At 37.3% G+C, this 26,288-nt stretch overlaps 1 protein-coding gene across 5 annotated transcripts; it reads right to left on the bottom strand.

The window, feature by feature from the left end:
• Positions 1 to 1,272: 1,272 nt before the first annotated feature.
• Positions 1,273 to 25,836, bottom strand: LOC147495611 (Tetratricopeptide repeat (TPR)-like superfamily protein). 5 transcript variants are annotated; one of them, XM_086564214.1, is made up of 26 exons: positions 25,421 to 25,836; positions 24,983 to 25,061; positions 24,761 to 24,822; positions 23,549 to 23,641; positions 23,076 to 23,148; positions 20,911 to 21,285; positions 20,688 to 20,755; positions 20,442 to 20,573; positions 19,771 to 19,812; positions 19,091 to 19,615; positions 18,819 to 18,973; positions 18,201 to 18,720; positions 17,839 to 17,901; positions 17,617 to 17,718; positions 16,196 to 16,513; positions 15,775 to 15,867; positions 15,589 to 15,690; positions 9,829 to 9,933; positions 9,137 to 9,270; positions 8,103 to 8,286; positions 7,412 to 7,543; positions 6,680 to 6,792; positions 5,595 to 5,682; positions 2,841 to 5,140; positions 2,489 to 2,621; positions 1,273 to 1,588 (listed from the first exon to the last, which is right to left on the bottom strand). In XM_086564214.1, exons 2-24 carry the CDS (start codon positions 25,044 to 25,046, stop codon positions 2,969 to 2,971), a joined length of 5,715 nt encoding a protein of 1,904 aa, XP_086420340.1. In that variant the 5' UTR covers positions 25,047 to 25,061; positions 25,421 to 25,836; the 3' UTR covers positions 1,273 to 1,588; positions 2,489 to 2,621; positions 2,841 to 2,968. The 5 variants fall into 5 exon arrangements, with proteins under 5 accessions (XP_086420340.1, XP_086420341.1, XP_086420337.1 ...); XM_086564215.1 differs by having other exon boundaries at positions 20,231 to 20,573; positions 25,421 to 25,679; XM_086564211.1 differs by having other exon boundaries at positions 15,589 to 15,867.
• Between the last annotated feature and the right edge of the window lie 452 nt (positions 25,837 to 26,288).

Here is a 26,288-nt window from a genome sequence, read left to right as displayed (position 1 = left end):
TCCTTGAGAACCTCCTGCCTGTTTGCCCAGCAGCATATGCAGCAAGTTAGTTTTTCCTTTTCTTTTCGTTTTTTCAACTCCTTACAAGATACTACAGATATGTCAAAGGGTTTGATTTCTAAACAGCGACTAGATGGTCTGCCATTCTCTTGGTTGTCTTCAGTTCCATAATCTTCTTCATCATCAGAGGGACTGAGGGAGGGAGATCAAAGTTGTCAGTGTAAGATGATTGTCTCGGTCCTGACTTGGTCATTGGCTTACGAACACTGGTTGAGGAACATACCGGCCTTCTTTGGTTTATCAAGTTTTTGTTGATCCATACTAGCAAGCATCGCGGAAATTCTTCTCTTTCTTAGCATCTTTACTGGGGGTTGCTTTTGTGGTTGTTGTTGGTGGTTCACTCTCCTCCACCTTCTTCCTCCCCATTGCGACAAACGATAGGGAGAGGGTGTTTTTCTGTGCATGCTTTGGTCGCGACGAGTCAAGAGGAGAGTTTCGTTTCTTGTACGGGGAAAAAAGAAGAGGCCCTGTAAGTCTGTTGAATATGCCCGACAACTCCTTCATGGCTAGCGTTATAGCTAGAGAGGATTTGGACCAATATGAGTTTTCTTTCTATTCTCGATTTACTTTGAACACTGAACTTTCCACTTAGTAGCTGTATCCTAAAACTTTGCTCTTAGTGCGTCTGGACTCTGGACTATGGAAACTAGTTGGTTCAAGACTACTGTGGCGAATCCATTAATTAAAAATGCTTACTAGAATATCTTTGGAATAATAATAAATACATACAGTGAAACATAAACACCTCAGTACGGATAATTGCAAATGAAATGATAATTTGATACAGTTCATCTACTATCGAATAATTCATGAAGAGTATAATACACATGCTTTGATTGATGGTAATCATCATATGTGCATCGCAACATTGTGGACAGCAATCACAGCACTTGACGCTTTACTGTATGGATCTCAGAATCCAAAATTTTACAAAAACTAAATGCAGGTGTCAAGTCTTTGCTGTTTATATATTGTAAATCGTTCAAAGTATTGGAATTGACCTCTACAAGGAATTGAAAACCTGACCGTATAGATTACCACTGCTGTGCGAAACATATTAACTTTGAAAGGCGCTTTTTGCAAACATAATATCTTATATTCGACAAGCTACCATGACAAACGATAAAATTGGCTCAATAGTATTAAACTCATTTAAACAATATACTTGTTATATGGTTTAACATGTATCTGGTGGTGCGATGAATACACTGCTGACAAGAAGGAAAATTTAGAAATTCCTAAAAAATATACCATGGACATTATTTGTTCAACAACATTGTTGCACTTGCGCTAATGGCATTATTTGTTCAGCAATACTGTTGCACTAATAAACAATAAGAGACTGGTCTAATGTTTACTTAGACGCGAGAAAGACATGTCAAAATTTCAATTTGGGTCCATATAAAAGTCAATCAAATACATTTAGAGAGTTATCCTGTGGGAACCAAAAATATGACCTTCAGACTGTTACCTTGTTAACCTCCCTATCCCACTAAACACCCAAAACTTTTTCTTTACTGCTGTCAACCTGCAGATAAATGGAAAACATCAGTTGAAAATAATCTTAGAAATTCCACAACACTGTAAGAAAAAAAACCACGATTATCATGAAAGTTTCATGCTTAGGTAATTAAGAAAAAGTAAAAGCAAAAAAAAAGTTAAGTGAAACATAAAAAATTTGCAAAAGCAATTTATAATAATCCCTACTGGGAGTCCAGGGACTCATAGGAATGTAGGAATGATCTCTAAACTATTCAAAACATCTCTGAAAAAAACCAGCCCAATCTAAAACGATATCGCCATAAACAATTGTTACCAAACAGAGAATTGTGAACCCTTTGTTTTCACCATTTGGTGACTACATTTTGGTAGGGTCAGAAATTTCAGAATTCTGATTTTGTGGGGAGAGGACCTAAATAGTGAGTATATTATATCCACATAAAATCAGCCAAAATCTAAAAATTTGGGGTATGTCAACTATCGTGAGTTTACATGTAAAATTTCCACAAGTCCCCAGAGCAGTCCCATTTGGAAAACCGTAGAGTTGACAGTTTCTTTCAGTCACCAAATCATTTTTACCTGCAATTGCAGTAGAGTGTGGTGTTCAACTTGGGGAGAGACTAGTGTCATGCTCGACTATCCTATTAAAAGTCAACCCCTCCCCATTACATACACACAAAAAATAATCTCTGAAATCAGATACTTGTACTTCTCTAAAGTCCTCTAAGCATCGGTCTGTTTTGCAATTACGGGGCATTTCTTCGTCTTCAGCACCTGCTTCAAGATAATATATTTACTTGAAAGTTCTTTAGTTTTTTGAAGTAAAAATACACGGTTTTCAGGCTCATTACAGATTTCTTACAAGAAAGGTTCACTTTCACTACAAAAAGAAAAAGATACAAGAACAGATATAGGAAGAGGACTGTACCTTATTTTAAGAGAGTACTTTTATATCTTCATCAAGAGTACTAGTGTGTGGAGCAGAGACCAGATCTCAGTACGGCCTGCAGTATAGGTGTTGGAGAGCTGGTATAAACTGCAATTCAAAGAATTACATTGCTCTGCAGTCAGAAAATAGTATTATGATGTGTTTGATAGCTCATAAGCAACAACAACATTCTTAAACAGTTACAACTCCGTGATCTTTCCACTGCAAAATTATTTCTGTGAATGAATGGTGCTAACCATGTGCTACTCCAATAGCAGAGAGCACGCAATAAACAATCACCCTTAAAGCAAACATAATATGAATTGCAAACAACAAGATATTGGTAACTAACCTGCATTCTCTCAGCACGCTTGGTCACATTAGCAAAAAGGCAATGTAAAATGTGATGATGAAAGCCAGAAGAACAAAAAAGTACAGCAGTCTCTTTTATACTCCAAATAAAATCAAAGAATCTTCATCTTAATTTTGTTCACTTTCTGCGGAAATTTCTGATGGAACATTGGACGTACAATTGCTAGTCGAAAAGACATTATTGGTAGACTTTGGATCTTCACTCCCCCTAACTACTCTGTTATAAACAAGCTTAAACGACTGTGATCCATAGGGCTTATTGAGCAAACTTATTGGCAATCTTAGAGTCTGTTTTCTGTTTCTTTTTCCCCTTAACAAAATGTTGAAGCTCCCTTCACCCTCAAGTTTCTTGGGGCGACCTAACACATGCTTCCCACGACTCCTTTCAGTATTTTCCTTCAAATTATTATTGCAATTTACTTTGCTTATATCACCTCTAGGCGATCTGGCTTCATCAAGTTCTTGCTTATTCTCTGAGCTGATTTCAGCTGATGGTCTCCCAGTATCCATCAAATTTAATACAGGACTACCTGTTTCTTTATTTTCTTCCTCTTCATTCTTTGTCTCACCTTGCCGGGTCGATAAAATACTCATTCCTTCCAAATTTTCCGACTGCACTGGGGTATCTGAAATAGGATCAGCAATAGCTTCAGTGACAGGTGGCAATACAGAAGATTCCATTGGGTGGCACCCATGCCACACAGTCCCAGGAACAAACTCCAAGGGGGCTGAACTCATATTGCATGACCATGCCATATGATTGGAATGAAAGGGACCACTAGACATGGGAAAGGTGCTAGATTGTACTGCTTGGCCTTGACTGTAAGGAGGGTACATAAATGGCAAAGGGTGCATCACATTAGGGATTCTAGGTGGTGATGGGTAGTGGTGAAGAGGAGAGGAACATATAGGACTCACGGTAGTGTTTCCATGATGAAAACTCATATTCACTGGCCAAGGACCAACGACAGGAACAGGACCAGGAGGGATGCTGATGTTTAGTGCCAAATGAGCGCCACGTGACGTGGCATGAGATGGGCTGAATGGAGCTGCAGATGCAGACAATTTCTTATTGGGTGTGTCTCTTATATTTTCTGAAACTGAGACCAAGGATTCTTCTTTCACATCCTCTCCTGGCACAGTAGTAACTGAGTTTCTGTCAAGACCAGCATTGCTAGGAGATTCCCTATCAGATTGCTCATCTTTTGGAGCATCACTAGAAGGGGAATCACTTTCAGTTTCGACGCTCTCATGCGAAACTTGATTCTCACTGTTCTCAGGCACAAGCATTCCCACGTCCAGGGACACTATCTCAGAAGGTGTACCTCCTATTTCACCATTTGGATGACCATCTTCTTCTCTAGGCGCAACTTCAGTTTTGTCTTTTATGTGAAATGAGGTATCTGGAATAGAGCTTTCAGTCTTATCTTCTTTCTTTTCTATCTCTGTGTTTGCAGATACAATAGTTTCCTTTGCTTCATTTACTTCCACTTCAAATTTTCCAACAGCATGCATAGAAGTTCCAGGGGTTCCATTTTCTGAATTTCTGACCTGCATCTTAGCTATAGTTCCGGGGGGAGCCAGTGCTACTTCCTTGTAAGAAGGTGATTTTCCAAGACTAACTATTGAACTGCTCTGTGATGCTGGATCTACTTCATGAGGCGAAGAAGTTTGGAATGGTTCTGAGGAAGGATTAGATAGTGCACTTTCATTTCTAGATTTATCCACTGGTTTGCTAGACAAAGGAACTGACTTCACCCTGTACGTTACAGCCTTGACAACTTTTCGGCTGAATTTAGGACCCAACACTGGACTCTTGGAGGGTTGGTAGTCAGTGTAGCTCCCAGGAGTCACAGCCCGCTTCTTTAAAAGGTAATAACGACTATTTGGTTGACTGTTCTTCACTTTAGAATGATCTGGTTCCACAGACACATCCTTCTTCTGATGATTGTATACCTTTCCTATGTTTGTTCGTCTCTGCCTCAATCGCTGTCTAGAAGAGCCCACTGATCTTGGCCTTTGAACGGGTTGCCATCCTTCTTCTCCTCCAATGTTTGCTTCGGTCAAGACTTCAGTGGCGATGATTGACGTTTCCTTCTCTGCAATATCTTCCAACACAGTCGGTGCTGGCTGAACTGGTGGACTGCTAGTTGTATTCTCACTTTCCACGGCGTTGACAGGTTCAGAGACTTGTTTCTCATCATCTGAAACTGTTTCAATTGAATCTTTTGGAGATTCGCTAGAATTTGAGATTGCATTTTGAGTTGATCGCCCCTTGATCTGCAAATTTGAAACTCGTCATGTTTTAAATTTCAAATTTTTAACAAGAAAACCATTAAAACTGAACCTGTAAAGTATTCTTTCCTAGCATTCATTCAAGATCAAAAGTCTATCTCATTTCACCAGTTGAAGAGATAAAATCCCTCATTAAACCAGCTGGGAGTTACCGCCTACATATCTGACTGCTAACTTACCAAGCCATCCTGGCAAGCTCCTCCATTATGATTTAATTGATTAACACTACATTCAAACACCAATGTCATACGTGTACTGACCCTGGATTTTGACAGGTAGGAACCTCTTGGAGGGACAATGCTTCAAATATCATGGTAATTGAATATGCTTAATCCATACTCATGTTGGTGGGAAGGGTTAATCTATAAGCTAGAACTAAGAAACATAACCACATAATTGAGTAGTTTTCATAATGGTTTAACAGTTTAAACTATCTTACCTTTGCACTTAAGTTCTTCCTCTTCATCTCAGCATCTCTTCTCTTGGTATCTTGATCAGGATTGATGTAATCAAGCAAATCTGACACACTGTCAAAAATGATAACTGTTAAAGTACCAAGAGTCAATATTATAAAACACGTTTTGGAACGTGGACAGGCTCAGCTTACAACATCTACAGGTCTGACCTCCAGTAGAACGAAAAATATATGCAAATGGAAAGAACCATAGCTGAACTGCGATTTAAGCGCTGAATAATTGGCGATTAATAGGTGCTTTGAGCTACTTGACCGTAACGATTAACACACACACACACCAAAAAAAAAATGGGGGAAAAAACTTCACCAATGGCACCACTCCAGCAGCCTGCAGCCAGCCAGTCACGGCACCACCCGATGAGGAGGGTGAAGGCATTGATATCAAGTTTGGGTATGATTAGCACTTTAGCAGTGCCATGGACTCCTATGTGTTTTCGATATTTTGGTGTTTTTTATTTAACTTATGCAGATCGTAGACTATGTTGCAATGAGGCTATGCTTGCACTTCGGCACTTTGTTAGTGAAACTAAGTACTTTTGTGACTTTCTTTTGTTTTATGGTATTAAATGTAGCATATGTGTTATGTCTTACCTAGAGGGAGGGGAACTTTCTTATTCAGGATAATTTCCTGATTTATTCCCGATTAATTCCAATTACTAGGCCTAATCGCTATGTGCTCCTCTATCGATTAGCAACCGATTAACGCTTAACCTGCACAGGTTTTGTAGGACATAGGTGCTAATAACAAGTGACTTTATCCTAACAAATCAACTGTAAAAAACTAAACATACTCATTAGCATAATTTTCCAAGGAAAAATGTTGTGTTCCTGACTGAAATATATATGACAAGAAGGGGATGAAACCTCTCCATTCCACCATCTGGTTAGGTGAGTATACATCATATAGAATTTAATCAATTTATAGAAAAACTATTATTTGTCCCTCAAAACAAACATAAAACTTACAAGACATATTCATATTGTGATATATCTCACCATATAAAGGATAATGCTTCTTGCAATAATGTTCGTATATAGACCTATAGTACCTTAAGTGTCCTTTGCTAGCAATAGACGCATCAGGCTTTTTAGTTCCATTTCGAGCTGCTTCTTGCTGTTCAAAAGCTTTTGACTCAAAGTACTCAAGCCAAGCAGCGGCATCCTGCAAAGTTCGATAATAAGACATCAAACAATAGTCAATCAACAAACTAAACATAATTTATTGACATACATCGGTCTCAACTACTTGTGTCACCATGTTAGAAACTAATTATTGCTCAAGCAATTCATTTCTTAAGCATTACATGAAGAACTTGACTACAGGGTTCAGAAGAATCTAACAACCAACAGTCTTTTCATTCTAAGCAATAATCATATGAAGACCATAACCTGATTCCGTTATCTTCCATTTTTAACTTGGTTTGGACATTTCAGATTCTTGACCATATAGTTAAATACCACCAGATATTGAGTATTCTATGCACACCCAGGCTCTAGGAGTTGCATGTGATCCAAGTATGAGCAGGCATGCACACATCTTACCGGTATTAAATAAAAGGTACTTCTTTACCTCTAATTGTATATATGATCAGCTGGTCCTAAAGGATTTAGATAAGACCTAGGGAACACACTTCCGTTGTGCTTTGAGTCACCAGTTGTGCCTAGGCGTCCCTTTGACTACATAAGTTTTAAAGTCTTTCCCAGGAATGATTAAAAGCAAGATGTGAAAGAAATGGGTTACAGGATGTTTAAATAATATTTTGAATTGAGCATAAAGATACCTGAGTACGTAGGTCATCTGGTCCAAGCTTTGCTCGTAGTATTTGCAAGGTCGTCTGCTCATGTTGAACGCTTAAAGGGTATGCCTCCATCAATGAGAGTGCAATTGCTATTGCATGGTAACTTGCAGCAGTCTGATGAGCAGTACAATTTTACAAACTATATAATAAATAATAATTACAACTTAAAATGATAATATAATTTTATTAATTATAATACTAATAAATAAAACAATTTTAACAAAACTTAAGAGTTCAGAGATATTAAAAGGAAGAAGAAGTCTTTGAAAGGTTGCAAACAGTTGCTCCTTGCTGGGCTGAATATAACAAAACATGCCAGTAGATATTGACATGTATAATGGAATTCCAGAAACCTGGTACTGACATTTCCAATGTATATCCACTGATTTTACTCTTATTTGTTTTCAAAATTTTCCTTGACCATGGGTACAGTCTGATATTCCGGTATAACGCAATCTCAAAGGTCTAGAATACATAAGAAATAGATATTTTGGGCCTTCGTCCATGAACTTGGAGTTTTATACTAGAAAATCTTCAGAAAATTGTAGGATTACTCAATTTAAGAGATCCTAGTGTATGGAACAACAGTATGAAGGTGTGAACTATCACATTGCTCCACCATATAGGAACCCAAAATGAAAATTTTGAAACACTAGCTAGAGTGAAGAGACACCTGAATATGGTCTGGGCCAAGTAACTTTTGGTTACACTTCAGAGCTTTATGGAGATATCTTAAAGCAACATGTACATTTCCTAAGCCTTCCTCCATCATAGCAACATTGATATAGGTAGCAGCAGTATTCGGATGAGAAGAACCACATGTAAGATGTAGAAGATATAGTGCACGCTTTACATACCTGATCAACAGAAGAAATAAGGCAGGCAATACAAAACTTGATTTCCCAGTTACACTTTATATTGAACAATAAATTTGATATCTCATAATGCTAACTAAAAAAAGTACTACAATTTTCTCAATTTCTCCACACCAATTAGGAGCTTAACAGAAGGTGTTGAAGTTCAGTCTCAAAATGTCATATGAATGAAGAAATATTGACCGAAACTTTTAGGCATTGTTAGGAATACTGCACGAGGAAAAAAGTGTACGGAAAGTATCTGAAAACTGGAAAAGCAAGAAACACATATGGAAATTTAAAACATGCTAAAAACAAAAAAAAAAATCTGCACATGCCAAAAATGAATCTATACAGTTCAACAAAAGCATCCATCTATAGTGTGGAGCCCATAAGTATATATGGAGAACACTGTAACTTGTGTATCTAGCAAGTAAGATATGAGCGAATAAATGTTAAAACTTACAAAAGATAGTATATGTATGGGGGAAAACAATTCTTAATGTGCAAATAAGAATTTATTTAGACTCCCAGAATACAAATCTCCCGAAAAGTTTTCCAAAATTAATAACAGAGTTAAGTATCTGCTTTGTGTGTGTATATATATATATATACTTTTTCTAAGAATTTCATCATAATCCGCAAATCCCCTATCCCCTTAATTGAAAACAGGACATTAGGCGCAACCTCCCAAGGCTTGACCAGTTCGCCACTGGTCAACTTCAAATGTAAGCAAGCAATAAAAACATTTGATTAATTCAAAGATGAAAGCTTGAGTGATAAACGAATATAAGAATTCATACAGGTTCGTGAAGTGTAATATGAACTAAAGATCATAAGTCCATAAACCTACTTGAGAGCCAGCTCTGTGTGTTGAAGCCGATAATAGAACACTGCAAGATCCCCATAACTCTTCATTGTATCTGGATGATCAAGTCCCAACTCTCTTTCGTTGATGTCCAAAGCCTTTTGCTGATATATTGTAGCCTGTGCATACCAAAAAATAAGACAAATTGAAATTTAATTCATATCACGACGGAAAGAATGCATCATCAAAACTATATATAAGACCTTCGGTCGTATTTTGAGATATATAGTCTCGCATGGGACATGTATAGGTACATCGGAATATATAAGATCGCAGAGCTGCTCCACCCGTTGTCAATTGGTTTCGAGTTGATTGCTCCAAATTTAATATCGTACCAGACCAGGCTATTTCAGTATGTAGCTCACATGCTCCCCATCACCCAATAAATTAGTCGACGTACTTGGCTCAAGTTATGCCACACAAAAAAGGCACATTGAGATATATAGTCCCACACAGGATAGTTAAAGCCTTGCATCACAATATATAAGATTATGGAGCCGCTCCACTCATTGCCAATTGGTTTTGAGGTGGATGCTCATATAAGAGCGAACACAAAATGATAAGTGGGGAAACCCATGCTCTACCACGAGCAGTATCACATAGTAAGTTTTTGAGGGTAACATAAATGCACGATTGCTCATGCAAGATGGCTTAATAAAACTTTACTAGATACGTACCTGATTAAAGTCTCCAGTGTGATAGAGTACGACGGCAAGAAGGCTGTAGGCTCCCGCTGTCATCCGATGATAGGGACCACAGACTGCTACCAGCTTTGTTAGAGCCTGTGAAGCTCCAAAATATATTATTAATCGTGAACAAAAACTGAGCAACAAGAACAAATACAAGCCATTTTGGTACTCCTTTTTTATTATCCTACCCAGGATATCAGAAAGAGAATAGATCAATGTTGTTTAGAAGCACTGTAAATCAACCCGTTGACTTTACATGTATGGATTGATAATACATCTTAACTGTACATGAAAACGATTTGGAATTAAAAAGAAAAGTGATTTCGCAAGAGAATGTTAGCAGGGCTACTATAGTATTTTTCCTATATTACCTTTGTAATTACTTTATTATCCTTTCTAGGGTTTCTATTATGATTCTATAAATATAAGTGATGAGCTTTCTCATTCACTTAACTTTTTCCCTAAATTACTTTCTACATGGTATCAGAGCCATTAAAACAAATTGTTCTGATTGCAACCTAAGCTTCCGTATTTTTTTTCTTCTTTTCTGTCTTTCATTTTTTTTTTTATAACCAATCGCGAGATGCGATAGGTGTTGATCTGAATCTCGATCATTATTTTGAGGTAATTATTTAATCGATATGACTAATAGTGATGAGTCTACTATCTCATTGTTTCTTGGTTAGAACGGGTGAAGATGTCCAAATCCTTCTACCCCTCGCTCATGATAATCCAAATTTGAAAGTTACCTCACGCACTAGATGGTTTGAACTATGTTCGATGGGCCTAATAAAAATTGTTTGTTGGAGGCCGTGGAAAGATAGGATTTCTTACTCAGGCACGAAAAGGCACCGCAAACCGATCCGGTATGCTAAGTGGTTCTCGATGATTCTATGGTGAGGACTTGGTTGATTAATTCTATGCAACCAACGATTTCTGGCTGGCTATTTGTTTACTGACACCTTCGATATCTTATTTGGGAATCTCTTCGCATGCATATTTCTCAAAGACGAATAATGCAAGGAGTTTCCAACTTTCCAATGAAATTGGAAATTTCAAACCTAGATCTCTTGGGGAATTTTATCGCGAGACTTCGATCCGGTTGGGTTTATGATAGTTTTATTGGTTTGCCGACTAATGCAAAGATTTTATGCAAAATTGTGGAGAAAGAATCGAGTATTTTCGGTTTCTTCTTTGGGCTCAATCGAAGTTTGAGTATGTCTTTGTTCATCCGCTTGACAAGCATCCGTTCCCAACTCTGAGAGGAAGCCATGCCTATTGTCTCTCTGTGATGCCGAAGTGCTTGTGCCTCATACTCTTCTTGTCTTAATGCGAGACTTCTATGGCGAGCATGCTTATCCGCCCGCCACCGTCGGTTCCTCCACAAACTTTCCGGGCACCATTAACTTTTGCCATTGCCAACGGCCTCGTAGTTCTCGTCCTCCAAACAAGAAGTTGATCATTGTGGTAAATTTGGGCATGTAAAGGCAACATGTTATCAATTACACGGTCGCCCTCCGGTTTTCAACCACCACGATTAACATCTCGGTCCTCAAGTCCCTATCAATTAAGTCTTTTAAGAGATCGCCATAATTTCTCTCTATGTCTTCTCAACCGGGACCTTCTCATGCGGGGTAATTTTGCATCCGCCAATAGTATATTCCCGGACTTCACCCCGATTGTTGATTGTTGCCACCGATAATATAGTATGTCTTCTCTTTTTCGGAATTATGCATCTAGTTCTTGGAAACGGACAGGTTCGTCTTGCCAATGGGGCTGAAACGCCTAATTGTAGGGCAGGGGTTGTATCCCGATTCGATTCATTTTGTTAATGTTCTTCATGTCCCCAAGTTGACCACCAATCTTATTTACGTTAGTAAACTTACCAAAGATGTAAACTGCAGGTGTAACCTTTTATCCATCTTACTTGTGTTTTCGGGATCCGGTGTCCTGTGATTGGCAATGGAATATGTCTTTGGATAGACTGTTTCTTGATCTCCCCATGCCCTCGGTTAAATTAATGTAAAGCCGGGTGTTACGTTGGCATCACCGCTTAGGTCATATTTAGTATCTACGTTATTTGTTTCCATCTTTCTTTTCAAAGTATCCATGTCAAGTCTATCTTGTGAGACATGTGAACTGGCTAAACATCATTGTAGCCCTTATCCATTAAGTAGTAATAAAACTTCGCCTTTGTTTGATATTGTGCACTCGATGTTTGGGGTCTGCCCGTCACACAGGATTCGTTATTTTGTGTTATTCATTGATGATTTCTCTAGGTGTACTTGGGTTTATTTAATGAAATCCAAAGATGAAGTCTCCTCCATTTTCCGAGTTTTATGGTTCGTTACCACGGTTTGGTACAACCGGTTAAAGTCTTTAGCTCGATCGGGGTGGGAATTTACGTCTCATGGTCTTCACAGGTTACGTGAGGCCAATGGTATTTTGCATCAAACCTCTAACACTCAAACTCCACAAGAAAATGGCAAGTCGAAAGAAAAACCGTCATATTCTTGATCTTGCTCGTGCTATGTCTATTGGCATGAATGTTCCTTCACGTTTACGGTCCGATCTCCCTTACGGGCGCTCATTAACCGTTCTCCATCTCGAGCTTTTGGCTTTTCGAATTCCATTATTCATCCCGATCGATTACGTTTTTCAAATCCCACCTCGTGTTTATGGGTGTGTTTGTTTTGTCCAAGTCACCGTGTCTATCTCTAAACTAGATCCACGTGCTTTGAAATGTGTGTTCTGGGTTACTCTCATACTGGAAGGTGTTATCACCCCTCATCGTCTCCATGGACGTTACTTTCTTGAACATGCTCCATTCTTTTTCGGTGATGTTCTATCTCGAGTGGTTTCGAGATGAAATTCACATTCGGTTCCTATTTCTTTTCCACTTCCGATGAGTGTTCACCTGCCTATAGTCTCCCTCCGGTTCCACATTTGGTTTCACCTCCTTTCTTCATAAGTGATGACATCTTCTTACGCTTCTCCACTCGCCAATCGATTCACTTTTACCGATTGAGCCATCTCCTATCCCTCCCACACCTATTGATGTTGATTTACTTGTTGATATAACCGATACTCCACCTATTGTTGTTGGAAGAAAGCGCATCGCAGGAATGCCAACTAGATATGCTAATACTCGTAGCTTATTCTATCACTAATTATAACTTCCGGATCATCGTTTGTCTCCTAGTTTCTGATCTTTTTCGGGCTTCTCTCATTGGTTGCTATACCACGTCATGAATTGGCCCGATCATTGGAAGGCTCGATGTTGGAGGAATTACATGCATTAGAGGTCAATAATACTTGGGTCTTGGTTTCTCTTCCGCGGGCCGTGAGCGTTTTGTAAATGGGTTTTCACGGTGAAACAAAACCCGGATGGAAACGATTTAGTAGGTACAAGGCTCATTGGTTGCTAAGGGGTATGCATTGATTCATGGGGTTGATTATCGGAGACCTTTGCTCCTGGCCAAGATGAATGAATAATGATTCGAATTTTTTCTCTTCTTTGCGTCAAGTCATAGCCCCTTTTTCGATGGATGTAAAAATGCCTTTCTCAATGGGGCTTTACAAGAAGAGGTGTATATGTCTTCACCACTGGTTTCCGTTCTTCTACTCGGGCTTGTGTGTGCGGTTGAAAAAGTCTATTTATGGGCTTAAGCGGTCTCCTGACTGAATTGAAACATTTGCTAAATGTGATCGCATATGGATATGTTCGAGTCAAGTCAACCACACCTTGTTTCTTAGACACTCGGGTGAAGATTGTTGTATTGCTTGTTTATGTGGAATATTGTTATTACTTGGCGATGATGTTCTTTATTAGTGACCAAAAGTCTCAAGCTTTGTGCCAGTGATCATCTCTCCCTTTTACTTCCTTGGGATTGAGGTTGCTCGTTCTAAAGAAAGTATATTTTTGATCTTCTCTACGCTTCCCGGGGCAACTTGCATGTCGTCCCCGAATATTGAACCTAGCCGACTATGATGGGGAGTTGTTGGACGACATTGGTCGTTTGATATTACATATGTGGTTGGCGTTCTCGGTCGGTTTATGCACAAGCCGCGCATTCCTCATCTTCGGGCAACTATTAGGTGCTTCCGTTATCTCAAAAAGATGTCCCGGGCGTGGCCTTTTGTTTCGAGATAATGGTCATTCTCGAATTAGAGGTGGATTATCATGAAAGATCCGATCGTCATCTAATTGTACCACTATTGGTGGTAATTTGGTTACATGGCGGAGTAAAACAAGATGTTGTTTCTAGGTCCGAAATGTTGGAAGGTGTATGTGAGTGATATGGCTAAAACGTCTTCTCTGAGACCTTCATCTAATGACGCTTTCTTTGTGACAACAAGTCTGCTCTTAGCATTTTGGCTAATCCCCGTCAACATGATCGTTTATATAGAGGTTGATCGGTAATTTCATGTGAAAAGTGACTTACGACGATTTGTGCTTTATATGTTCCGAACAGCTTGCGGACTTTCTTAAGGGCGCGGTTAGTAGTAGACTATTTTCGGATGTTTTGTCCAAGTTTGGGTATGTGTGATATCCATAGTCCGGCTTGAGGGGGGAGTGTTAGCGGGGCAGCTATAGTATTTTTCCTATATTACCTTTGTAATTACTTTATTATCCTTTCTAGGGTTTCTATTATGATTCTATAAATATAAGTGATGAGCTTTCTCATTCAATTAACTTTTTCCCTAAATTACTTTCTACAGAGAACACCTCAAACTAAACTAGCATTCGAAGTATGAATTAAAAATTTTCTAGTTGCTTTTGACCGAACAATTCTCAAAGGGGAGTCGTCATATATAATCAACCCAAAAAGTAAGTGAAGATGGAAAATGTGGAAGTAACAATTCATTAATATCAATGATTGTCCACTTTATTGTTTTGTAATACTGAAGAGTAGACATCAATGGAGTATTACAGGTAAATCTCGAAGTGTTAAGTGAAAAAACAAACTATCTTTCACCCGCGAAGTGGGGTTTAAGGGTTAAAATTAATAAAAGTTTTGGCAACAACAACAAAAATGTGAAAAAAAAATGTTAGAAATGTGAAAAGTCTCTCTTCAATCTTCTCTAGATTCAGTTAAATGTAAATGTTTATCACTAGCAGTCTGGCACTTCATCCCAACAATTTTGGGGTGGAAATATGAATCATTTAAATCTCTTACACATTATGAGCATCCAACTTAAAACCAATTGGTGTTAAGAGGAGAGGCCCAAGAACATGTATACTATTTTGCAAGGTTTCCACACACATGGAACTATAACAAATATCTCAACAGAAATACAGAATCCATCCACTTTTATCTAAGAGACTGTAATGCACAAAAGAAAAGGTACCATACTGTTGAGATTAATCCCACACACGGAGTCTAAAGCGTAGCCAATCAGTATATAAATCCTAGGGCTTCTTCACTCATCACCAATTGGTTTTGAGTTGGATGCTCATCTTTAACATTGGTATCAGAGCAGGCTATTTGTGTTTGCCCCAAAGGGCCTGTTTGTGCTCCATGTAACCCCACAATCAAAGCCCACGTGTTAGGCTTAAGTCATGTCACACGTGAGGGGGTGTGTTGAGATTAATCCCACATTGGGAGTCTAAATCCTAATCAATATATAAATCATGGGACCTCTCCACTCATTACCAAAAAAATTTTGAGTTAAATGCCATCTTCAATACATACCATGGTACTGAAAGAACAACAACTTGATAAAATAGTTTTTGAAATTCAGTACCTTTGTTCCATAGCTGACTGCATCTTCAAGCTTCCCTTTATCCAAAGCTGTTTTTGATGACTCTAAGAGTTGGCGTCCATCTGCTGATGAGCATGCAACTTGCTGAGGAGAAACAAAAAATGAGACAAGCATACACCATTTATAAATAGAAGATAGAAATGAAAATGATTTTGCATAGTTAATTACCTTATGCACTGGTATCAAACTAACAATGTCTACTTTCCAGAAAGGATTAGGAGATTCCAAATCAAAATCTCTAGGAGCTAGTTCAATACCCACCTGAAGAAATTAAAAAATCAGTATACTTATTTGAAGGACCACAAGTAGGAAGTAAATTTTACTGATCTTTTTATCTGGACAAAAACAAAATATAATAGAATCTGTCTTCCTCAGTATATTATCATCCACCTACCAATTATAACCTAGTACGATACGAGAACTGTTATGTTACATTAAAGAATCTGATTATCCATGCTAATTTAAAGGTGTTCTCAAAGTGCATCACTAGGAGTTCATCGGTGCAAGACTACAAAACACAACTGACATATAGTGCAATAAAGAAGATATGAAATCCCCAAAGATTCTGAAAATAAATAGAAGCACTTACCTTATGGCATAGGCCCCGTAAAATGGCAAATTTCCTCACGTCTTGATAGTTTAGGCTTGTTAGTTCCCATCCATATCTCTTCATCAAGAATGTCTTCAACCATTTCCACACAAGGGCATTGACATTGCAAGAGGACTTGGCTTCTTCATTCTTAGCAGTGCCAAGCATCAAGTTCAATGTAGCAGCTATTGAAACAGAGATATCCTCAGTCTTAGTAACAGCAGAAATCACGGCTTGCAAAATGTGCTTGAACGCCCGTATTATCATCTCATGAATACAGAGAGACTGCACATGTGATAACTTCTCCGAAAGCTTCACCTGGTTAGGGAAAGAATCCGATATTCATGGAAGGTAAATTCGATCCAAATCAGTAACTACTACTTTTCACATTAGAGTGCTCTACTCTTAGATTGAAATCAAATTGTAGTACACATGATTGATACAAATTTGAATCTCCAGCTTGTAAAGATAGATATGTATAGGAGTAATAGGAAAACATTATTTCTGTATATACTTTTTTAGTTATCGGTAATATCAAAGAATATTTCACAGACAAAAAATACAGAACATATTTAGAAAAACATAGCACATAGAGGCATATATCTGAGACATTCCTCAATATCAGAAAACATGAAAACAAATTGTTAAAATAAAAGAGTGCAATTATTTATTTTGTTATTTTTGTCTTTTCTCTCTGGCAACCATAGATAGGCACAAGGTTAACAGATTCCTTGCCAGATTTGCAATATGTACCATAGTTTATAATTCTTCTATTCCCTCCCCCCCCCCCCCAAAAAAAAAAACAAGGTTGTAACTAGAAGGCTGTGCGACTCAAACCAACTGAAAATCCTAGCTAGGTCAACACTACCTCGACTAGCTGTAGATAACCGCTACAGGATATAGATAATGCATGGTGAGTGAAGACTACCTTATCCACTTCTCTCAAGAACGCCTCTTATCTTGCACCTTTCTCTACCACCCCGAAGATCACCCCTCTACTACTGTGCTAGTATCACAGTGAGTCTTAGCTTCGTTTTTCAACATTTACATTGATCGTACAGAGACACTCATCCCGTCCCAACTAAAATTTTAGCCTATGCGCATATGACAGATACTAAAAGAAGTATTTTCTACTCAAGTAACAGAGGCAATCACCATATCCACTCTCTTCTAACCAAAAATCCACTTGTTTGAGCCATAAACATAAGCCAAATTTATTCTTCCACTTGTTAAGATTTCTGACTACAACATTAGTAAATTTGTTCTTTCGGATATTTGATAAATTTACAGTTTAAAGTTACTTGCATTTTCGCATTCTCCTAAAGTCCAAGAACTTAAAATATGATGAATACTTATGTTCAATATAGCAATACATTCAAATTTATAGAAGATAGATTTCAGAGTCAAAGTACGGCACTTACAACACGACCCAGAGATCGCATCCTCAGACCTCTAGTATGCATGAAATCAGTTAGAGTTCTACCATCAACTGGTGAAAGCTCCAATGACCCAAAATCTGCAACCTGTAATGCACAAGGAAGATATCAATCAATTCCTCTACCCCTAAACGAAAAAAGAGAAACAAAAGATATTGTGCTGATCAAATTCATATCATAAGTTCAAACAGGAAAGTAGTATCTTACCAGCTTCTGAAGCGCAACTTCATTGTAATATTTCTGAGACATTTCAATAAGATCCAGCAGAGACTGTTAAGAACACGTTGAAGGTCATTAGACACTTCCATACAGTAAATTAGAAATTCAAGCGTATACACCCCCTCTCCCTAAAAGCCCAACCTGCCCAAAGGAAATACAAGTGCACTGTAATGCAGTGGGATGAGAGAAGAAGAGGGTGATGGAGAGGAAGAAGAGGTAAAGGGAGTGATAGCAGGCATGAAGAAGAAGAAGAAGAAGAAGAAGACAGATGAGTAGACGTGACAATGGATTTCTTCCCCACCCAGCACATAAAACTTGCTAAACTTGTGGAAGATATAACTATATTTCACCTTGCTATGAAGTCCTGTTTCCGATTCCTTTAAACGCGTAAAAGCTGCATCAGACAACATACTCTTTAGCGAAAGCTTGTTGTCACCATCTTTTGTTTCACCCTGAGTTTCCAAAGAGGTTGATTTAGCATTTGCAACAACCTCTGTTGAAGACCCTCCATCCTCGTATAGAACATTTTGATTGCTCCCATCTGGTTTATTTTTGGGACTTTTCAGGAACCTGAGAGGCTTTCCAAGCCCCTCAACCTTTTTCTCATTCTTAGCTTTTTCTGAAGCTGGTTTCTTTTCTTTTTCTGCATTGTTTTGATCTTGCAAATGTTGTATCCAACAGGCTCCAAGTTCCCATCTTACAAAGATATCACCGTCAACTTCCTCTTCCTGAAGCTTCACCAGACTCTCTTCTAATACTCTCTCAACAAAATGCCGGGTTGCATTGAGTTCCTCATAATCTGTTTTTTCTGAACTGAGCAAGGTTTTATTGTGTTCTGAAGGTGATCTTTTGTGAAGTAGCAACCTCAAACTGAAACCAACAACAACATTTTATGAATTATAAATAGGCGAATTCTAATATGCTGGAAACGTATCTAGAAATTCCATAAACAGCAAGATGATACTAACCTGTTAATATTGAGGGCATTAGCACCTCCATCAGGTTGATCTATCATTTCAAATTTGCTTTGAATTGGGCCTATACTGCCGCTTTCTTGCCTTACTTTAACAACTGCTATGTAACCACAGTACCTCACGTTCAAAACACCTAGAGTGGTAGTGTCCTGAAATTACAGTATCAACCAAAAAATAGGAAAAGTATGAATTATTAACTTATTTGATTCATCATTGTGAGTACAAAACATTACAAATGAGCAGATTTTGTTAAGAAATTAGCTTACATGGGCAGCCGTATTTTCATCGGCAGTAATTCCTTTCAAAAGATTTCTCTCTAATAGATGCTTAGAGTCCAGTCCTGTTGTTTGTACTCCATCAATCTTGGTATCTACCTTACAGCTCGCATTACTAGCATCTTTGGTGATAGTGATACTCAAATCTCCTACTTCATCACTGAACAAAATTTTGTCATCTCCAGCTGAAGAGATTGAACATGGTTTTCCCATTACATTCCATATGGATGAAATCGCTCTAAATATTGCAACATCGACGAATAAACTGTGAAGAAGGAAAGCTTTCCTATCTCGGATCTGTCTGTCCTCTGGTGTCTTGCAAGGCATAGATGCGAGAAATGAAAGTTCATTAGCCCAAGGTATCAAATCACTCCTCCCATCTCTTCCTAAACCTCCTCCATTTCCTCCCCAAGTTTCATCCTCCACAGGGAGGGGAGGGAAAATTGATGGCAACTGAGCTGCAACAGGAGGAACTAGCCATGTATTCGCACGGAAACCATATGGAAGATTTCCAAACTGGAAAAGAAGTTAAGTTAACAAAAAGCAACAACGGTAGAAGAACTCTGTAATACCTTTGTTTTAAAAAAAAACATGAAACTAAGCGTTTGAATCCAGAAATTTGAAAGCTTGTAGGACACACAGTAAATAGATATTGGATGCTATCTGTATACCTTGTTACGTTCTGAAAAGGCCTTTAATAGATCGTCGTATGCCTGAAACATGCGAAATGAGTATAACTTCAAAAAGGGTTCTTTTCCAACACCACCAAGCATGTAAAAACAGAGGTCTTCACGTAATACCCATATTTTTTATCCATAACTACATTACAACTTTTGATTATGAATGAACCAAAGGCAAAGAGCATATCCTCTTCATCTAAAAGACGATTTTTATTAGATATAAAATTATAATAGATGAAATGTTTGCAATACTCATGTAAGAACATAATTACCAACTACCGTCCATAACCACTGTACTAGAATGAGATATCAGTTCCCAAATGCCATTTTTAATAACTTGCCTTGGTGATTCTCACAATACTAGGGATTTTGATAAGCAAACAGTTTTATACTTTTATAACAACATATAGTTGTTGTACATGGACTATAATGGTGTTACGATGCAACTTACATACTTAATATCCAACAAAAACAACAGCAGTATTAAGTTTCTGCTTAAGGTCAAATCACTTCCTACGCCATCACTTGGCTAAGGACACGATCAAGACAAATTGCAGTTTGCAAATGAAAGTCCCATTACTGTATTTTTCACCTAAAAAAAAAGGAAAGAAAATAAAATACTCAAAATAGGATGCCTAGTTGTGCAAATTAGAAGGACTAACAATATCAAAGGCTCTGCTAAGTTGTCTCAACAAATCAACAAGGTTGTGACCAAATATTCGGTGTTTCCCAACACTGTAGAATCCCTTCTTACAAGCATCAATGTGTACCACCTTCCCATTGCAGAGTTTCACCTGCCATCAAGAGATGATCAAATGTGAACCTTCAATTATTTTTTCCTAAAACGGAACAAAGTAACAGCACTTGAATAACTACAGAAAACAAAAAAAACTTAAAAGGGGTCTTACATCAAGTGAGAACAAATTATCATCTGCCACACTCTCTTCAACATGTTGCCTTGTAGTCCTCTTAATAACTGCAACATTCAAATCAAAGCAAGCAACTCTAAGCACGAAATATACTAGTACACTAAACATTTTACAAATAATCATTGATAAACAACAGATTGCATGAACATTACATTAGCGAAAGCGAGAATATTTAAGAAATGTAAAAAGAAGAAAACTTTACATTGTATTGGAGGCGTGAGATGAGAGAGAGAGAAGAACTCATAAAAGCTACCAAGCAATGAAGAAGCACTACTCATTTCTCCTTCACCTCCTTCCATCGAACCATCTTTCGCCAACGAAGAAACAGAAGAAGTTTGAGACTGAATCTGTTGTTGCTTCTTGTCTTTTGCATCATCACTTATTATTGCATTATTATTCTTGCCAACTTCACATTTACAGTCCTTGTTTCCTGTTGTTGTTGTTGTTGTTGTTGTTGTTGAGGGTGGTGGTTGTGTTGGTGTGTCTTTGAGGGGAGAGTTGCCGAAGTAAGTTGTGCAAGCAACAATGTCGAGAAGTCTTCTTACGTGTGCCACTGCTTCTTCCTCGTTATAGTTTTCTGTTCCGACAGTTAAAAGACAAAATCAAATAGTTTGTACGGTACAACTCTTCCTCGAGCGGTACGATGCAACCGATTTAAACAGTTTGTACTGGTGCAACGCCAACATGAATTTTAGTTGTTTTGTTGGTTGACATGTCACACGAGTACGCAGACCTCACGGCTGGGCTCATTTTTGTTAGTACAGACGTAGAGTTGGGAAAAAGTGGATGTACTAATTGCTGAAATTTTTAAAAACCTCAGTTTATACCAGAAATATTGCTTCGTGTAAGCACATTTTTCCACCAGATGAAAAAAAAGTTTGTAAAACATTTTGTGTGGAGTTGTGGTGTGGCTGTGCTGATCATCAACCAACTGATATATCCCCGGTTTAAGTTACTCGATGTGCCGAGGAGCCTTGAGAAGACCTGATATCAATTCGTTATGTTTCGCAACAATGGATCAAAATTTTGAATTGGATATCAGCTTTGAGAAGACCTGATATCAATTCGTCATATATTAAAAGTCAAGTGCGCAACAAAGTCAATTTCAATATATGACGTATACTAAACAGCTTAACTATCAAAGTCAAGTGCGTGTCTGGTATGTTCTTGTATTAAAACTTTTAGCTACCAAAATACTTTTATGGAATTACATGTAATTCTTTTCTATAACCCTTACTTCATAGTCTGTGATTTCCAATAAAATATCAGAATTCCGTCAAATATTATAATTTTAAAAAAATCGGAATAACAATATTAGGGTCCAAAAATATAAATTTCGAAATTAGTTGAAACATTTCGGAATTCTGGTTTTAGAACTGTTGGAGTTCCGACAATTCGAATCCTGAACTATGATTGCCTGATTGGACTAGACTAGAGTCTCCCTTTTTGTTTCTTACTCACCATTCACCATCAGCTACTAAATAATCGATGAAAATCCAAGAACGTTCCAGAAAAGGCGAAAAAAGATAGTAGTAGAATGTATCACCGATTTTCTAGTCCAGCATGATTCATGAGCTGGACCACACAGATCTCTGCAGCCAATATTAATTGCCACGTGGTTTTATACATTGCTTACAAAGATGCTACTCTCATAGTCTCATTCACCCATAAAGAAAGTGAGTTGTACTTCTGAACTCTTGTGAAAGTTAAGTGAGGTAAGGTGTATTGTACTCACTGTGCTAAAAATCGGTCTAGGGTGATCTCTAGGCGCTGGCAGTGTCTGACCAATTCGCCTAGGCCCAAATCTTTTAAAAAATCAGTGAACCGTGCTGGCGGTGTCTAACCAATTCGCCTAGGCCCAAATCTTTTAAAAAATCAATGAACTTATGCAGGTCTAAACAGACCAATTAGGCGGGTTTAGACAATTTAGTTTTTTTTTTTTTTTTTTGAATGATTAAATGTCAAAAATTAAAATCCCGTTTAAACTTAAGATTTGAATGAGTGTAAAAGAGTATAATGTAAATTATATGCTAATATAATAAAGAGCATGTTTTTATATAAAATTGATATTCTTCAACTATTACGCATTTTTTTAATAAATATATTTGTTTGTGTGTTATTTTTTGAGTTATAGTAAATGATTTTATTTATTTTTGTAGTATAAGTGTGTATTGCTATATATATTTAGAAAAAAAAAACCCTATAGCACCTAGCCCGCTTAAAACACTGTTTAGAAGTCATAGGAGCTCTCCCACTACCCGCCTAGAACACTGATTGTATTACCTCAAATTATTGCTTGCAAGGTGCAACTCTATAAACGGTATCTAATTAGCATTCTTCTGAAAAAGGTAATGGGTGAATGTGTACCTTCGACTAACGTCAAAATGCATGGCTTCAAAGCAGCAACGTCAATGCTGTCCTTCAATTTTGGCCCACGTACCTAATTATTTGTACGATAGGAATAACAGTTAGAAACACTGTTCCATTGCTCCTACAATCCTTACATTGATAAAAATCAAAACATGTATTTTCAAATTTCAACTGTGAGTGATTCTTGTCGGCCAAAGTGCTTTCTAAGTTTCTATAATTATTTTTGGATTTAGGTGTTTTGACTTTTGAGCTTCAAACCTTTGATAAACAGTACTCCTATGGCAGTAGCAAGAGCTATATTTTGATTGAAGGATTACGTTTTTATAGTAAGATCTCCGCATACCAAAAAACAGAAGAAAAAAATGAGGAAAGACCTATGAGGAAAAGGAAAAAATAATACCAATTAATTAATTAGGAACTATACAGCAACGATAAAAAAAAACTATTACAAGTGCTTGATTGTTGTTTACCTCGTGAGACAACGAGAAATTTGTTACGTTGCAAGTGACTATGTTAACAGACAAAAGTCGTCGAACATCTATAATCCTGTCCGTGGATATTCCCTGAAAAATATTTCAATTCAACTTTTTCAATTTAAGAAAACAGGGAGTGACTCTTCAGGACAAATTCGACGAAAAAATCACTCTCAACACATTTTTTTTTTAAACACTCACAATAAAAACGGCTGTACCCTCGATGTGAAATAAAAAAAAAAATGGCTCGGATAGATAAAAGATCAAGTATACCCCCTGACGCGAAATAATAAACAGTCCGGCCCAATCGAAACGACCTAGTGTATATAGTATGTTCATACCTCAATATAATGTATGATCAGTAAAAACACCTATTGAGGTATGAACAATGATTGTTCATACTTCAACATGAGCTATGCACAATCATTGTTCATATCTCAACATGAACTATGCACAATTACTGCTCATACCTCAACATAATATATAATTAGTAATAACATCTATTGGAATATAAACAATTATTGTTCATTTCGTATTTAGAGTATGAACAATCATTGTTTATACATCAACATAGTGTTTAAGGTATGTTCACCTATTTTGATACGAACAATCACAAAAAATTAAATTCTCTGCTTTATAAACATATAACACAGAGTGGTGAAACTGGTATTTAAAAAAAATAAAAATTTCTATGTTTTATATCTATAATAACACGGAGAGATAAAACTGGTATTTAAAAAAAGTAAAAAAGTCGGGCCAACTTATTTTGTCCTTGAAGGTTACTAAAATTGAAATCGTGGACTCATGGGTTACTTAATGTTGGAATTTGTCCTAGCTTGTGAGTTACTTGAAAAAAAAACGGTGTCCTCTAGAGTTGTTTTGGCCCGAAATTGGTCCAGACTCTTTTCTTGTACATCAAGTGAATATATCGATCTCCTTCTAAATTAAGCACAAGTTTGGAACAGTCAGAGCATTGTGAGTGATGATAAATAATAAATAATAGTTCAAACATAAGTTACCTTCAAATCTATTGCACGCACATTGTTGCTGGATGTTTCGTTTCATGTTTTTGGCGAAAAAATATTATTGCACGCACATTGGTTCAAATTAAAGTGCCCATGAAATAGGATAAGGCATATCATTCCCAAGTTCAATTCCTAATGCAATAGGATAAAATGAATAATGAGATTTCATTAGGGAGAAACTAACCTTCAAAACAATGTGTGATTCGTCTGGAAGGTTTATGGTGATGTCCATTACCACTGGAAGAACTACAGAATCACATAAACAGAATTGATACTTTTAAAACCAAAGTGCGGCGCTTTCGTTAGAACCAATCATCAAGAACCTTATCATGAAATACTAGATATCCATGTAAAAGTATTTACCAGAAACAAGATAATGTTGCAAAATTTGTAACCAAGTACTTACCCTTTTCTTCCTTCTTCTTCTTCTCCCCTTTCGACTTTCCACGGCTACTCTTATTTGGCGCCATTTCTTATTGTAACAACTAAAATATTGAAGAATTTAGATTAACATCGTATAATCTGCAGCGTACCATATTATCTATTTCACTATCAAAACATTAAAGAGGTATATTGAACATATAAACCTTCCTTAATCTCATGTTTTAGAGGAACTTCATTAACTACTTTTGCGCCAAACAATGAAAACTACATGCTCAAAACAAATACGCACATAGGCCCACGTATCGAAACATCATTTGTTATTGATAAGAGACTAAATATCAAGAAAACTCAATGAACACTGAGAAAGGCAGAGCTAATAATAGCATGCATATTGAGAAGGCAGAGTTTGCATTTAAGTAGTACTAGAAAAATTGATGAATCCACATGGTAAGGAAATTACCAGAGAAAAAGAAGGATGGAAGTCTCTGAAAAGAAAGAAAGATACAAGATAAAGAGGGTGTCTAAATATGCCTTTAAAGCACTATAGGAAAGCAGTTATAGGAACAGAGGCGATAAGCTATAGTTTAGATAAAGACCAACCAAGCAGTCATTTATGGCTGTGGTTTAAGGTAGTTTAAAATAGTTGAAGATTGGATAATGAAGAGTATTTCACCATTAAAGCTTGAGTTTAAGCATTCAAATGTGAGAAATACTGAGATAGAGAAGTGCAAGGTATGAAGTAAGAGATATAGTTATAGAAAGAGGTGTGATAAGGAAGGAAGGGTGGAGATTTAACAGTCAGAACTTCAGAAAAATGTTGCAATTTGATGACAGGTTTTGTATTGTATGGTAACTTTCATATGCACTCTTTTTATTACATTGAGTCAAAACTTAAAACTGTTAAGATATAGAGTGTCCATTGGTCGACGTCGACCCAAAATTACCTGCACACTTGGTCCACGGCCCCACGCACCTAAAATTGTTCCGGTACTTTGATAGTTTGATACACACTTCCATGTAGATACTATTGTAGTATTGTATACGCAAAAGCAACCAAGTTTCAGCGACATCCTTGCTAATTGGTATCATTCTTCATGAAAAATCAGTTTGGCGTGGACTTGAGAACTTGAAGGGTGTTTTTGTCATTTCACAGCTATGTATGCCAATTTATATAGCTCGATGACACAAGCCCACGTGCCCACGTCTTTGTCTGATGGTATTGAGATGTTTAGTATTCTTGTGATTTGGATGATCTACAAGTCTACAACTTATCGACTCTTTCAATTCAAGTTTTGGATACGGATTGTTGCTCTTTGGTTGAAAGTTCA

This window comes from Coptis chinensis, chromosome 6 (genome assembly GCF_015680905.1).
Source record: "Coptis chinensis isolate HL-2020 chromosome 6, ASM1568090v1, whole genome shotgun sequence".
Lineage (NCBI taxonomy): Eukaryota > Viridiplantae > Streptophyta > Magnoliopsida > Ranunculales > Ranunculaceae > Coptis > Coptis chinensis.
This window is presented reverse-complemented; position numbering and strand designations above follow the sequence as displayed.

Coding starts and splice junctions, on each gene's coding strand:
- LOC147495611 (XM_086564211.1), bottom strand. CDS start 25,046: ATGGCGCCAAATAAGAGTAGCCGTGGAAAGTCGAAAGGGGAGAAGAAG. Junction 24,823..24,982: donor GAAGAAGAAGGAAGAAAAGG/GTAAGTACTTGG, acceptor GTGATTCTGTAG/TTCTTCCAGTGGTAATGGAC. Junction 21,286..23,075: donor CATTTTGACGTTAGTCGAAG/GTACACATTCAC, acceptor CTGTCGGAACAG/AAAACTATAACGAGGAAGAA.